Source organism: Aulostomus chinensis, chromosome 21 (genome assembly GCF_037954235.1).
Source record: "Aulostomus chinensis isolate RoL2024-O1b breed Wild chromosome 21, RoL_Achi_v1.0, whole genome shotgun sequence".
Classification (NCBI taxonomy): domain Eukaryota; kingdom Metazoa; phylum Chordata; class Actinopteri; order Syngnathiformes; family Aulostomidae; genus Aulostomus; species Aulostomus chinensis.
In genome coordinates, this window is record NC_141340.1 from 24,563,010 (window position 1) to 24,575,857 (window position 12,848).

At 52.3% G+C, this 12,848-nt stretch overlaps 1 protein-coding gene across 6 annotated transcripts in view; it reads right to left on the reverse strand.

Moving 5' to 3' along the window:
• Nucleotides 1-1,907: 1,907 nt before the first annotated feature.
• The window catches only part of LOC147242082 (rho guanine nucleotide exchange factor 4-like), a 94,296-nt gene continuing 83,355 nt past the window's right edge, over nt 1,908-12,848 (reverse strand). For 5 of the 6 annotated variants that reach the window (XM_086190911.1, XM_086190906.1, XM_086190909.1 and 2 more), the window contains 9 exons: nt 7,535-7,714; nt 6,992-7,192; nt 6,689-6,868; nt 6,376-6,608; nt 5,927-6,056; nt 5,654-5,785; nt 5,028-5,271; nt 4,239-4,316; nt 1,908-3,097 (listed from right to left, as the gene is read on the reverse strand). In XM_086190911.1, coding sequence (XP_086047037.1) covers nt 2,940-3,097; nt 4,239-4,316; nt 5,028-5,271; nt 5,654-5,785; nt 5,927-6,056; nt 6,376-6,608; nt 6,689-6,868; nt 6,992-7,192; nt 7,535-7,714 — 1,536 coding nt within the window. In that variant the 3' untranslated portion in view covers nt 1,908-2,939. The remainder of the gene's footprint in view (nt 3,098-4,238; nt 4,317-5,027; nt 5,272-5,653; nt 5,786-5,926; nt 6,057-6,375; nt 6,609-6,688; nt 6,869-6,991; nt 7,193-7,534; nt 7,715-12,848) is intronic. The other variant, XM_086190907.1, reaches the window with a different exon arrangement.

Genomic DNA, 12,848 nt, shown 5'->3' on the forward strand with positions numbered 1-12,848 from the left:
AGGCTGCGAGCAACAGAGCCGACATGCAGAGTTTCACTCTCAGCGGGTGTGTCGCTGAGTGGGGAAAAGCGGTTGGAAACATGAAGGGTTGGTGGGCAAACACGGGCTTACTGCGTCTAGGTTTCCCTCGTGATGTCACCCAGCGGGACTGGCTAGTTCCCGGCTGCTCGGGAGCTGCAGGGGAGCTGCTAGCGGTGGCTAGGCTAGGTGGCTCTGCACCCGCTAAGGTGGACTGAGCAGCTCCTGAAGGTAAAGGACTAGCGCTAGCTTCCATGGTGCGGAGCCGAGTCTCTAACTCACTAAGCCTCGCCTCCAGGACTACAAACAAACTACACTTTTTACACGTACCATTAACACTAAAGGAGTCAGAGGAGTAACTAAACATCTGGCACATGGAGCAGGAGAGGGAGGGAGAGGTGGGGGGAGAGGCGGAAAGAGAGAGAGCGGCCATAGCTAGTATGCTAAGGTGAGCTAGCGGACCTGTGGCAAATAGAACGAGGAATTTCAGAGCAAAGTCCTGCTAAAGAGTTAAGTGACAGAAACCTCTGTATTACACCAAAACGTCGTATAAAGTGGTGCTGAAAGCGATTAAAGTAGCAGTACACCTGAGGGAGCATTGAGAGAGTGAACAACACAGGGTTACGGGGGTGGGGGGTTATTACCACAACAGCTGCCCTCCAGCTGTACGTCTCCATCTGTCGGCATATGCTTCCCCCTAGGCAGCTCCTCCTGTACTACTGCTGTACTGCTCCTGTACTACGACTGTCCTACGACTGTAGTACTACTATTCTATGACTCTGTTCGACCTTGAACTACTCCTGTAAAACTCAGTACTACTGTACCACTCTGTACAACTACTGCAGAACTACTGTACTACAAATCTACGACTCCATTCTACCTTGAACTACCCCTGTACGACTCTGTACAACTACTGTCCTACTACTGTAGTACTACTCTACGACTCTGTTCTATGTTGAACTACTCCTGTATGACTCAGTACTACTACTGTACTACTTTGTACAACTACTGCAGCACTACTGTACTACTGTAGTACTACTCAACGACTCTGTACTCCCACACCATTCTGTTCTACGTTGAACTATTCCTGTATGACTACTACTGCTACTGTAATTCTCTGTACAACTACTGCAGAACTACTGTACTACTACTATACGACTCTATACTACTTTCCCTCTTTGTATAACTACTGTATTCCTACTGTAGTACTACTCTACGACTCTGTGCTACTACTCTTCGGCTCTATTCCACCTTGCACTACTCCTGTAGGGCTCTCCTACAACTGTACTACCATGTAAAGTTACTGCAGTACTAATCTATGACTCTGTGGTATTATTCTATGGCTCTGTTCTACCTTGAACTACTCCTGTACTACTCTGTACTACTGAGTGATAGTTGCTTCAGTGTACAGGTGCAGTACCCTGCCGCAGCTCTCCTTGTCCCAGGAGCTCCCTCAGGAAAGTCACCGGGGGCGTGTTTCAGTTGAGGGTGTCTTCCGGCTGATTGGTCCGGCCCTGCAGGTCAGCTGGTCCCCGTGGTCGTCATGGACTCTACCGTGTCCCGCACGCTCCCAGGTCGTTCATGAAGGCAGGAAGTCAAGTTGGTTCATGATTTTCTGTCTTTTGACAGCAGCATAGAAGTGACCCTGAACACTCGGAGGACAACGAGGACAATCGTAGCAATTTGGGGGGAGTGTCTCCGTCACGCCGGCATTCGTCGGACTTTTAAAGAGCTGAACCCGTTCAGACCAGTCAACCAATGAAACCATTGAAACTATTTAGCCACTAAAAGCGCTAGAGCCAAACCTCACTCATCCACATCGGCCGCCACACGAGCGTTTCTGAAACCATCAGAAAGAACCATCACCTGCACCGGCGGCGGCTTGAGTGAGTTTAGGAATGTTTAATATTCCGGATCATCAGAAGCTAAAACATTTGAACATAAAGGTGAGAGAGAGTACATTTCACTGAATGCACTAACAGAGCGAATCACTGATCTGACCAGGTACACAAAGCAGGAGATCAGAAGTAAGTGTGTGTGTGTGTGTGTGTGTGTGTGTGTGTGTGCGTGTGTTAGCAATGAATCCTCACCTCCTGATCCTGGGTAAATATAGCAGGATTCTTCCGAGATAAAAAAATATTATTCACAGTATTTTTTCATCACATCCATGCATCGTAAGTCATCCATGACACATTTCCAATGGCACTTAAACAAACAGAAGAAGAAAGAGCGGGAGTGGGGCTTGGTGGGCGTGGTGGAGGGTGCGAGGGCTCGGCTCTACCACTGGCAGCTGCTGCTGCACTTTGTTTGGCGAAAATCAAAACTTCCTCCTGTGTGGTGAGTCTTCTTTGGACAGCATTTGTTAGTTTATCAAGCATTACACTACCACAAATGCTCCAGAGAACACAGAACTGAACCCTGGTGGATGGAGATCACACTTAGCGTGAAAAGAACAAAATCATATATTTGCACAAAGAAAAGCACAAGAAACTTCATCACCGCCCTCATTTTCCTCTTTTTTTCATAAGCGGACAAAGAACAAACAAATATAAAAACGAATCTTCTGGCACTGCGAACCGTTGGCATCTGTCGAATCAGAACACAACCAAAACAACAGTGGAAATAAACAAGACAGTTCTGGTGCCAGGCGACTGGTTCCGGTGGCGGTGGCGTCCCTCGCAGCAGTCCAGCAGTCTTTTAGTACCAGTCACTGTGAGTTAGTCGACCTTCGCTAGTCTGATTGTTAACCACCAATAAAGTGCTTTCCTGAATCTCCTCCTCAGCATCATCAGCCTCTCCTTGATGTTAGGATGTTGTTACGAGTAGGACAGAAAAGAGGAAGAATTCAAACGGGTCCGTTCAGCCACGAGCCCCCTCCTCCCCTCTCCCCGCCCCCTCTGAGTTGAGGGGACTAGTTCCTTTTACTTCTTGAAGGGTGTCAGTCTGCCGATGTTGTGCCAGAAGGTGGAGGCTTTGCGTTTGGGTTCAGCCAGCATGAACACCTGCTGCTGGGGCAGGGCAGTAGGGAGGGAGGGGTGCTTCTGCCGCAGGAGGAAGTCGTAGTAGGGTCTGGTCACTGCTGGGGGGCAGAAGAGAAAGAGATGGTCAGTCCCAGCGTTGTGGTCCCAGCTGTGTAGAGGCTGGTCTTTTTACGGCCACTCCTCTTGAGGACCTGTTAGTTTCAATGACATCTGAGGTTTCACTCCTGAGGTCTCACATCAGGAACTCAAAACACTGAAAAAGTGCTCACAACGCAGCAGCGTCACAATGCGGAATTCACCACCCCCCAAACTGATCGATAATCATTGCAACTTAATTTCTGATGCTCTTTTTTCCAATTTTGCAATGTCCTCTAATTCCGTACGACCCTTGTACTCAGGCCCGCCCCTCCCTAAACGTAGAACGCGCTCTGTGCCCAGGGCCTTGTTGTCCATGGGGGCCACATTTTGCACGAGGGGACGCATTTGATGTGCTACCATGAGGCGCGCACCAAATGAGCTCAAGGAAGGAGAGAAGAGACCTGTAACCTGACCACGCATGTGTCCCTGCAGCGATCGACAGCACTCGACACCTGACCAATCAGAAAGATGCGTCAGTGGGCACTTCTAGAGCTGCAGGTAGCAGAGGAAGAGCGGTAGCCTGACCAACATGGATGGAATGTCTGGTTAACGCCCTATGCATTCACTTCTGATGAACAAGAGTGGTAAAATGACCCGCTGAGGTCATTCATCGATAGGCTGTCAACTTTAGCCAAGTTGACAGCCTATCGATGTTCGTTTTTGACTACTTTGTGGAGGTACATGTCGCCATCTGATGGTGAATATAATTCATAACAGTCAGCTTTTAGGAGAAGAAAGACTGACTGAGTGTAGAACTGATGCATTTGTTGACTATGAGCTGTGTGTGTTCTTTGGACTGTAGTCTGTACATAATAATCATCATCATCAGCATCATAGGAATAATAGTAGTTTTTAATATTTTGATATTTATGTATTTATATTCGGTTGAGTTATTATTTTATTTGAATGCAGCCAAAATACTGCACGAATAATAGGCCTACATTTGCTATAGCTCAAGGGTCAAGGTAAATGGCGTGTTGCGGGGGGGGGGGGGGGCTCTAAATAAAATTTCAGGGGCGGCCCCGCTCGTGCTCTGTATGGCGTGGTGCGATGTGCCATTTGTAGCTTCTGTGCGTCTCTCTACTCGTGGTCACGCCGCACCTTTGGGCTTCCCAGATGGATGACTTTTGCTGGCGTTCAGCATGGCCTGCTTCTTCTGGACTTCAGTGAGAGAGAAACCTGGGAGGAGAAACATACTGGGTCAGAGTGGCACTATCGGATCCAAATGCTTCATGACGGAACACATGACAGCAGCGAACAGATGCGAGCAGGGGTTCCGCCCCTCCAGGCCTTGTGGATCATCCTGCGTGTTCCACCCACGTTTGCCTGTTATCTGCAGATAGAACACAACACCTCAGGAACAGCGCGCTGATACTGGGACTGGAGGAGAGCCACAGAAGTGGGCGTGGGCCAGTTGTGCTGCGGCATCTGCACTGCTCCTCGGGTCCAGGTGAGACGCAGTCGGCTTCCAATGCTGCAATGGTAAGGCGCGTGTGGCTCGACGCTGCAGCTGCATGTCAGAGGAAGCCTCAGCGACACTGAGAGTGATGAACCCTGACATCCATCTCACAGTCAGCACAGCGGAACCTGCGAGACCTCCTGGACCAGGTTTTCAGCCCCGGTCCGATTCAGACTGTCACGCTGGCCTCACTCAGAAGAGAGCTGTTCCTGGATCAGATCTCCACACGCCCTCACACATCACCGAGTGAGCAGGTTGAAGTATTAATACTGCTGAGGTTGAAGTACCAACCATAGATGTCGTCAGCTCAGTAGTTCAACTACATGGCAGCGACCAGATGAGCTGTTCTGTCTTCCCTTCAGCAATAATTAAACCAGAGGAGGAACATGTCACCACAGTAGGGGGACAGGAAGTGAGGACGGCATACTGACCTGTCTCCTGGTCATGCTGGACCCGCCTTCTCTCGTCAGCGAAGGCTCTGAGCCAGCGCTGTTTCTGCTCAGGCTTCTTGGCACACAGGAGGTGGACCTCGTCCCCCACCAGCGAGCGCAGCTTCAGGGTGTTCTTTACGCTGATGTTGAAGTTCTTCTCCTTACCGTCCTCCACGTCGATCACCTCCATGTGGTCCATGTCCATACGCCCCTTGTAGTACAGCATGTCCCGCCGCAGCAGGTCCTGGAGGGTCGAGAGTGAGCGATCAACTGTGGCGGCCCGGTGTGTGGGCAGGTCAGCTCAGATGCAGCGACAACCAACCAGCCCATGAGATGATCGACAGGCCCTGTTCTACACTGCTGAGGGCCCGCCCACTGGCCAGCTCAGACAAGCCTTGGGCTCGTTACAGGTGGAAGAATGACATCACCACAGGAATTTCCTCCGCCGTGGCTGGCTGACATGATTCTAACTGAGATGATACTTGGACTCATGAGGTTCTTCAGGAGTATTAATGACTAACGAGCTCAGACCTCTGAGCAGAACCTGGACCGCTACCGCAGCTGGACTGACAGGTCCTGTGAGAACGTGGGTGTCGTGCATGTGTCAGTGTGATGCGTTCAGGCACCTTTTTGCAGTAAACCATCTGATGGTCGAAGAGGAAGAACATCCTCTGCTGGCTCTTGGCCTGCGGCTGAGACAGTTTGGTGAGTTCTCCTGAGAAGATGAGGTCCGAGCTCCTGCTGAGCACATCCTCTCCCTGCACACACACACACACACACACACACACACACACACACACACACACACACACACACACACACACACACACACTGCTGTAAGTGGAGACTCAACCCTGGAGGGTGTACTGAAGGACCATGTTCTCCACTGGGTTCCACACCTCCCAGTCCTCTATGGAGCTCTGCCATTTGGCGATCTTATCGATGTTCTCAAGACGGCGTTTCCTCTCATTGATGAGCCTCGCCACGTTCTTCATGGCATTTAAGGCGGCCTCCACGTCTTTGTAGTCCCTGCAGATCAAACAGCAACATGTTGGCTGTGAAGCTGTGAGTTACTGGAACCGTTACCATGTCAACAGCAGGTCGTCTCCCAGGGGCGTCATGGATTAGTAACACTTCCTTTGACCTCACTGGTGAATTGTCATGAACTGAAAGAAGGAAGTCAGGAAAACGGATCTACAAACACTGTTTCTGTTCACACATGTCAGCATGGGGGGGTCATTACTGGGTGAACTACCCCTTTAACGTGTGCCTGACATGAGCAGGAGGTCCAAGGCGGGGCGTGAGGGGCGTCAGCCGCCTACATGGAGCTGCCGCCTTGCCTGCTCACCTGTGCTGCGGGTTGGTGTATTTCAGCAGCTCCGCCAGCTGCAGCGGGTACTTGCAGATCTTCTGAACGGGGGTGAGCAGGAAGCCGTCCAGAGAGATGTCAATCATCTTCTGGAGGAGTCGGCAGGCCTCGAAGAAGAACACATACTTGTTGACCTTCATGAGCTTGGAGAGCTGGATGCAGGCGTTGGGGTGGTTGTTGCAGTACTCGGAGTAGATCTGGAAGTCTGTTTGCTGCAGGGCAAAGAGTCACATGGACCTGTGAGCATGGTGTTCCAGGAGGAAGCAGAGCCTCTCCCTGGGAATCAGCTCACCTGTTCGAGGAAGCAGCAGCCGATCTCGCTGAGGTGTGGCTGCTCCTTGTTGAACTTCTTCTCCAGAACCTTCAGGAACTTCCTCTGGAAACGGTAGATTTCCTCGATGTTGCCAAAGATGGTGCGGAGCTGCTCCTCGGTGAACATGTCCGTCCTCTTGCGACACTGTTTGATGTACCCCTGAAACACACACACCAACCAGAGAATGCTTCAGTAGCCCTGCCCAGGAGGTCATGGTGTGTGTGTGAGTGTGAGTGTGTGAGTGTGCGTGTATGTGTGTGTGTGTGGGGGGGGGATGCTGACCTCACAGATGTCCTTCAGGTGCTTGATGTAGTCTCTCTCTGTGCTCATGATCTCATTGATCACATTGGTCCTCATTTGCTCCTTGCAGGGTAAACCAGGTCCCAAAAACAAACCCAGGCCCGGCTGGTCCTCCTGTCCGGCCTGCGGCTTCTCCAGGTGGGCCAGGTACTCATCCATGGGCTCATCCTGGTTCACACGCAACTGACACACAACAGGACCATCAAGTCGGGTCCAGAAATCAGGTACAGGTCAAGTACCAACATGTGAACAAGGTCTAGACCCAGTTTATCAACTGCTTCATGTTCTGGACCCCATCTGACGTGGTTCTGCTTAACAGAGGAGCCTGACTAATGGAGGTACACACACCAAGACCCAGCACCACTCACCTGCCCCCCATTGACCAAAACTAAATGTTAAACATGTCAGACAAGTGATGCTGTCAGATGACAAAAGTGGGTTTTTTGCTGCTGACGACAAAAACGAAGACACTCATCTGATGTCATCCATCATGCAGGGTGATTAAAGATGTCATGGTTGTCTCACCCGAACAAAGCTGGCGGGGAACCAGCCCTCGCTGTCCATGATGCGACCCCACCACCACTCCTTGTTGGTGGCATCCACTACTTCGATGACATCACCGGCCTTAAAGCCCAGCTCCTGGTCGTCCATGGTGACGTGGTCCCAGAGCGCCTCGGCGTACACCACGCTGCCGTCGCTGATCAGCTGCAGAGGAGGAACCAGGAGAGTCAGCCGGAGCTTCTAGTCTCAGCAGCAGAGATGCTGCTTAGAGTCGAAGGTCACGATTCCAGCAGAGGCTGTTACATCATGATGACACGACTTGTGGGCGCCACCGTAGACGAGGGAAGAAGAGCTGTGTCTGCATCACTGACGCTTCAGTGGCCATCGATCTCAAACGTTTTACTTGAAAGGGATTTTCACACCTTTATCAAATATTGTAATTTAATGTTCTGCAGGATTTATTTGTGACAGGCTCCTCCCACCTTGGCCTGTCCTACAATTCTACAATTTCATTTAGCAGACGCTTTTGTCCAAAGTGACGTACAACACAAGCAAGAATTCAGACTGAAGGAAAAACCCATAGTAGCGCAAAAGTGCTTCAGTTGTGATTTGGTCACAGGTACTGCCATCTAGTGGCAGAAGAAGTGTCGCCCCCCCCACTTTTTTTTTTTATATAACAGACATACAACATCACACAACCCAGTTAGTGCTACATAGTCACTAAGTGCTGGGTCTGGGACCCTCTAACTGATTCTACCCCAAAGAGGAGCAGAGTCAGGTTCAGTGCCTCGGTGCTCTCTGAACAATTGAGTCTTCAGTTGTCTCTTAAAAGTAGAAAGGGACTCAGCAGAACGCACAGAGTTCGGTAGTTCGTTCCACCATTTGGGAACAACAGAAGAGAAGAGTCTGGCTAGAGATTTGGAGCAGCGCTGGGCTGGAAGCACCAGGCGTCTCTGGCATGCAGAGCGTAGTGGGCGAGAAGGAGAGTAGACCTGGATCAGGGATTCCAGGTAGGCTGGAGCCGTTCTTGGGATTGTTTTGTAAGCCAAGAGAAGTGCCTTGAATTTGATCCTGGCTGCCACTGGAAGCCAGTGAAGAGAAACCAGCAGCGGGGTGACATGTGCCCTTTTGGGCTGGTTGAAGACCAGACGTGCTGCTGCATTCTGGATCATCTGCAGAGGCTTGAATGAGCCTGCAGGGAGGCCTGCCAGAAGAGAGTTGCAGTAGTCAATGCGTGAGATGACAAGAGCCTGAACCAGAATCTGTGTGGTCTGCTGGGTCAGGAAGGGTCTGATCTTCCTGATGTTGTAGAGGGCATAACGGCAAGACCGAGAAACTGAGGCCACATGAACCTTAAAGGTCAGCTGGTCATCAATCATGACACCCAGGTTTCTGGGCTCAGGCAGTGTCTGTGGTGTCATGAGATCTGGTGATGTGACGCTCTGGGCCGCCTTCTCGTATGAAAGATGCTACAAATGAAGATGCGTTCGTTCACAGTCTGCAGTCGATGTCTTCATCGTTCAGTCCACAGAGAAGAATTCTGCTGCCTGCTTCACAGATATAAAAGATACCTGAGAACCCACGGCAGGACAGCAAGACCTCTGAGGGTGGCTACAGCGTAACATCTCTAACTGTGCCTGTCAAAATCACTCTCACTATGCTAAGAGGGATCTTGAGATTTACAACATGTACCTGAACGCCACTGGCAGCTGGCCAACAGCTGGAGGAGCTACACATAAACCAACTTCGTCACACTTCTGGGAGGAACATGGAGTCTGTCTGGTTGATTCAGCACAGGTGTGAGATGTAGCTTGTCACGCTAGCGCCATCTGCTAGCTCAGGCTAACAGGCGGGACAGAGACGAGGGTTGAGTCCAAGCCCTCGGGGACCAGCCGGACACACACAGAGACCAGGGACTTGCACTTCAGGATGAGAGTGATTCCAGAATACAGAGGAGCAGCATTTCTGGCATGCTAGCAACAAGGACACCCCAGGAGGTCCAGGTTTTGTCAGTCCAGGGCCTGGACCTGAATCTCAGAAACACAAGGCAAAAGACGCCTGGAGCTCCTCAGTTTCACCTACAACTATCTAAGAACCTGATCTCCCTAGAGGAGACAGAGAGACCGAGCAGGAGGAGCAGGAAGAGGAGAGGGAGCAGCGCAAGTGGAGGAGGAGGAGATGGAGGGAGACCAGGAGGAGAGGGAGGAGGAGGAGATGGAGGGAGACCAGGAGGAGAGGGAGGAGGAGTGGGGGAGGAGGAGGAGAGGGAGGGAGACCAGGAGGAGAGGGAGGAGGAGGAGATGGAGGGAGACCAGGAGGAGAGGGAGGAGGAGTGGGGGAGGAGGAGGAGAGGGAGGGAGACCAGGAGGAGAGGGAGACCAGGAGGAGAGGGAGCAGGTCTTCGGGCACTGCAGTGGTCATATTTTACACATAAGGTTGCACTGCGTCAATGTGGCCCGGCGCTCCTCAGAGTCCATCCATCATGCTGCTCGCCTCCCAGACCCTGCTGGACCACATGGGTCTGCTGGACCACACGGGTCTGCTGGACCACACGGGTCTGCTGGACCACGAGTCTGCTGGACCACATGGGTCTGCTGGACCACATGGGTCTGCTGGACCACATGAGTCTGCTGGACCATCCAGGTGCACGTGCAGGCTCGTCTGCACACCATCTGCTGGATGCCTCCACCAACACAGGGGAGGTGTTGGTGGAGGCATCGGTCCTCCTCTCAGCTCAGCCACTGATCCATCATGGCGATGAGGAAAACAGCAGATGTGGCTGTTGCTAAGCAACACACCCACATCATTCTGGTTCTCCGCTGCCTTCCTCTGCAGACGCCTCAGTGACTACATGACACCAGCAGATCCTCTTAAGAAATGTGATGATAGGAAACAACCACATTCATCTTATTGTAAATAGGTCGAGCACCATGGCAGCCTGTCATCTGTGTTACTATGGCAACGGCCACACATACGTGCACACATGCACTCACACACACGCACCTGGTGCTGATGTGAGGTCTAGCCGGGTCATCAGGTCCAAACTGCTTTGATTTCTCTGGTTTTCTTGTGCTGCTCATCAGGAGGCAGCAGAGACGCTGGCTGTCAGCTCCATCAGCAGAGCTGTTGTGACGCTTTTCCCTGCCTAATTACAATTAGATATGATGACACGTCCTGAGTGAGCCGATGACCCGGCGAGACAGCCGACCCCCAGAGACCGATGCTACACTGCTAGCTAGCATTCTCCTGGAGACACACAGTGGAGTTTGGTGACGTTCCTACGGTCAAGAGACGGTCGCGTCTCAGTCCTTCAGGAGAGGAGACCCAGCCCTCAGTGATGAGGGCCGCATCATCGTTACTATCACTGGAGGACCTCTCAGTCATCACGTCCAGCTGATGCTCGGGGGAGCCGCAGCATCAGCTGGACGTGATGACCAACGCTCCATGGGAGACCTGGTCCTGATGGCTTGGGCCCACAGCAAAGATCCCAGCACGCGTGTGGACACCTACACCTGCTGGACTCACACTGCACCAGCACCCAGGAGCTGGATGGCCGGGGGCTCAGGCGCTGAGCCCGAGACCTGCCCATCTGAGGGGACCTCAGCCTGCTGGCACAAGGCCCCACCAACTGGGAGCAGGAAGAGGGAATCATCACATTTAACCTTGTGTGATGTCATTATCTTGGTTTTAGCTGGTCAGAGGTCTGAGGATGTCAGAGACTCTGGAGCTGAAGAACTGGGATCTGTTTTCTGACGAGGTGTCTCTTCTGTCGCTCCAGCTCCTACACACCTGAGGCAGTGTACAAGGTACACCCAGTGGAGCGCACACACACACACACACACACACACACACACACACACACACACACACACACAAAAAACCCCTCTGTCACCCCTCTCCTCCTAGTGGTACCTGAGTTCTGCTGCTGCCATTTTGGATCCCCATCAATCCCAGCAGACCAGCTCGGGGACGGGGCAGGTCTCTGCTCCGCTGGGACTCCTTCCTCTCTGAGTTCTCTGTCTCCTCTTCTAGACGCCTGTGTTACATATGTGTGTGTGTGTGTGTGTGTGTGTGTGTGTGTGTGTGTGTGTGTGTGTGTGTGTGTGTGTGAGTTTGAGTGTGTGTGCTCTACTGGAAGGCCAGCAGGAACATGAGCACCACGTTGATGATGATGAGCAGCATCATGATGAGGAAGACCACCACCTTCTGTGTCTCTGGGGGGAGGTTGCAGCGCAGCATCGTGTTGAAGAAGCCCATCCTCTGCCTGCTCCACCTCCCCGAGCCGCTGCCGCGAGCCATCAGTCCCCTGGTCTCCTCTTCCTCCTCCTGCTCAGCACCTCCACCCCTCCCCCGTCTCCTTTCCCTCAGCAAGCCTCCACACCACACGGCGTCCACTCGTCCTCCTCCTCCTCGACTGTCTCCGTCGCTGTCCTCGAGCACGCCTCTGCTCCTCCTTTCACTTCTGGCGCTCGCCGCCTCTGCTTCTCCTGCCACTTTGCCGATGGCGAGCGGTGCCCCGGCCTGCCCGTGGAGGCTGGGAGCCGATTGTGTCAATGTGTGTGTGTGAATCAGCGGGTTGTGAGATCTATTTGTGTGTTACAAGCCGAGCATCCCCCTACTCCTCTACTCCCCTCTGCTCTTGAGAAACAGGCACCTCCCCACTCCTCTACCTTTCACCAGATTAGTCCTCCTTTTGTTCCTCCTCACTCTGTCAGTCAGGATGTCAGGATGAAGGACGGAGGACGGGATGCTGCGTTCCTCCGCTTCATGCCTGTTCGTCTCTCTTTCCTCGGCTTTATTCGTCTGTCTTCTAGTCTTCTGGATGGTGATTCTCTCCCTCTATCCCGCTCAGTTCCTCCTACCTCACGCACACATCGCCTCTTTTTTACTCCCTTGGCTTGTTTTTCTCGCTCCGTCTCTGCCCACCTCGCCTCTCCGCTCAGAGCTCCAGCTAAAATGGTGCTCAGCCTGGAGCCGCGCTGCCTCAGCCATCCATCTCGCTACGAGGATCGCCCTCCTTTTCTTTTTTTTTGCCTTCCTTCCTTTCCTTTTTGTGTACACACCCTTGCATAGCCAACAGCCAATCAGGACGGAGAGAGTGTCAGCGTATCCTAGATACCAGAGTGGTCGAGGCAGGGCCATAGCAACCCTGAGGGGGCGAGCTGGGGGTGGGGGTGGGAGGCATGGAGGGAGGAGGGGGGGTACCGAGGAGGCCACGCAGAATAATGAACTCATCTCCAGGGAAATAACTCCTCTGTGTATGTGTGTGTGAGTGTGTGTGTGTGTTGTGATGGATCTTTAACAATATTTCATATGAACAGTAATCAGATTCAAACAT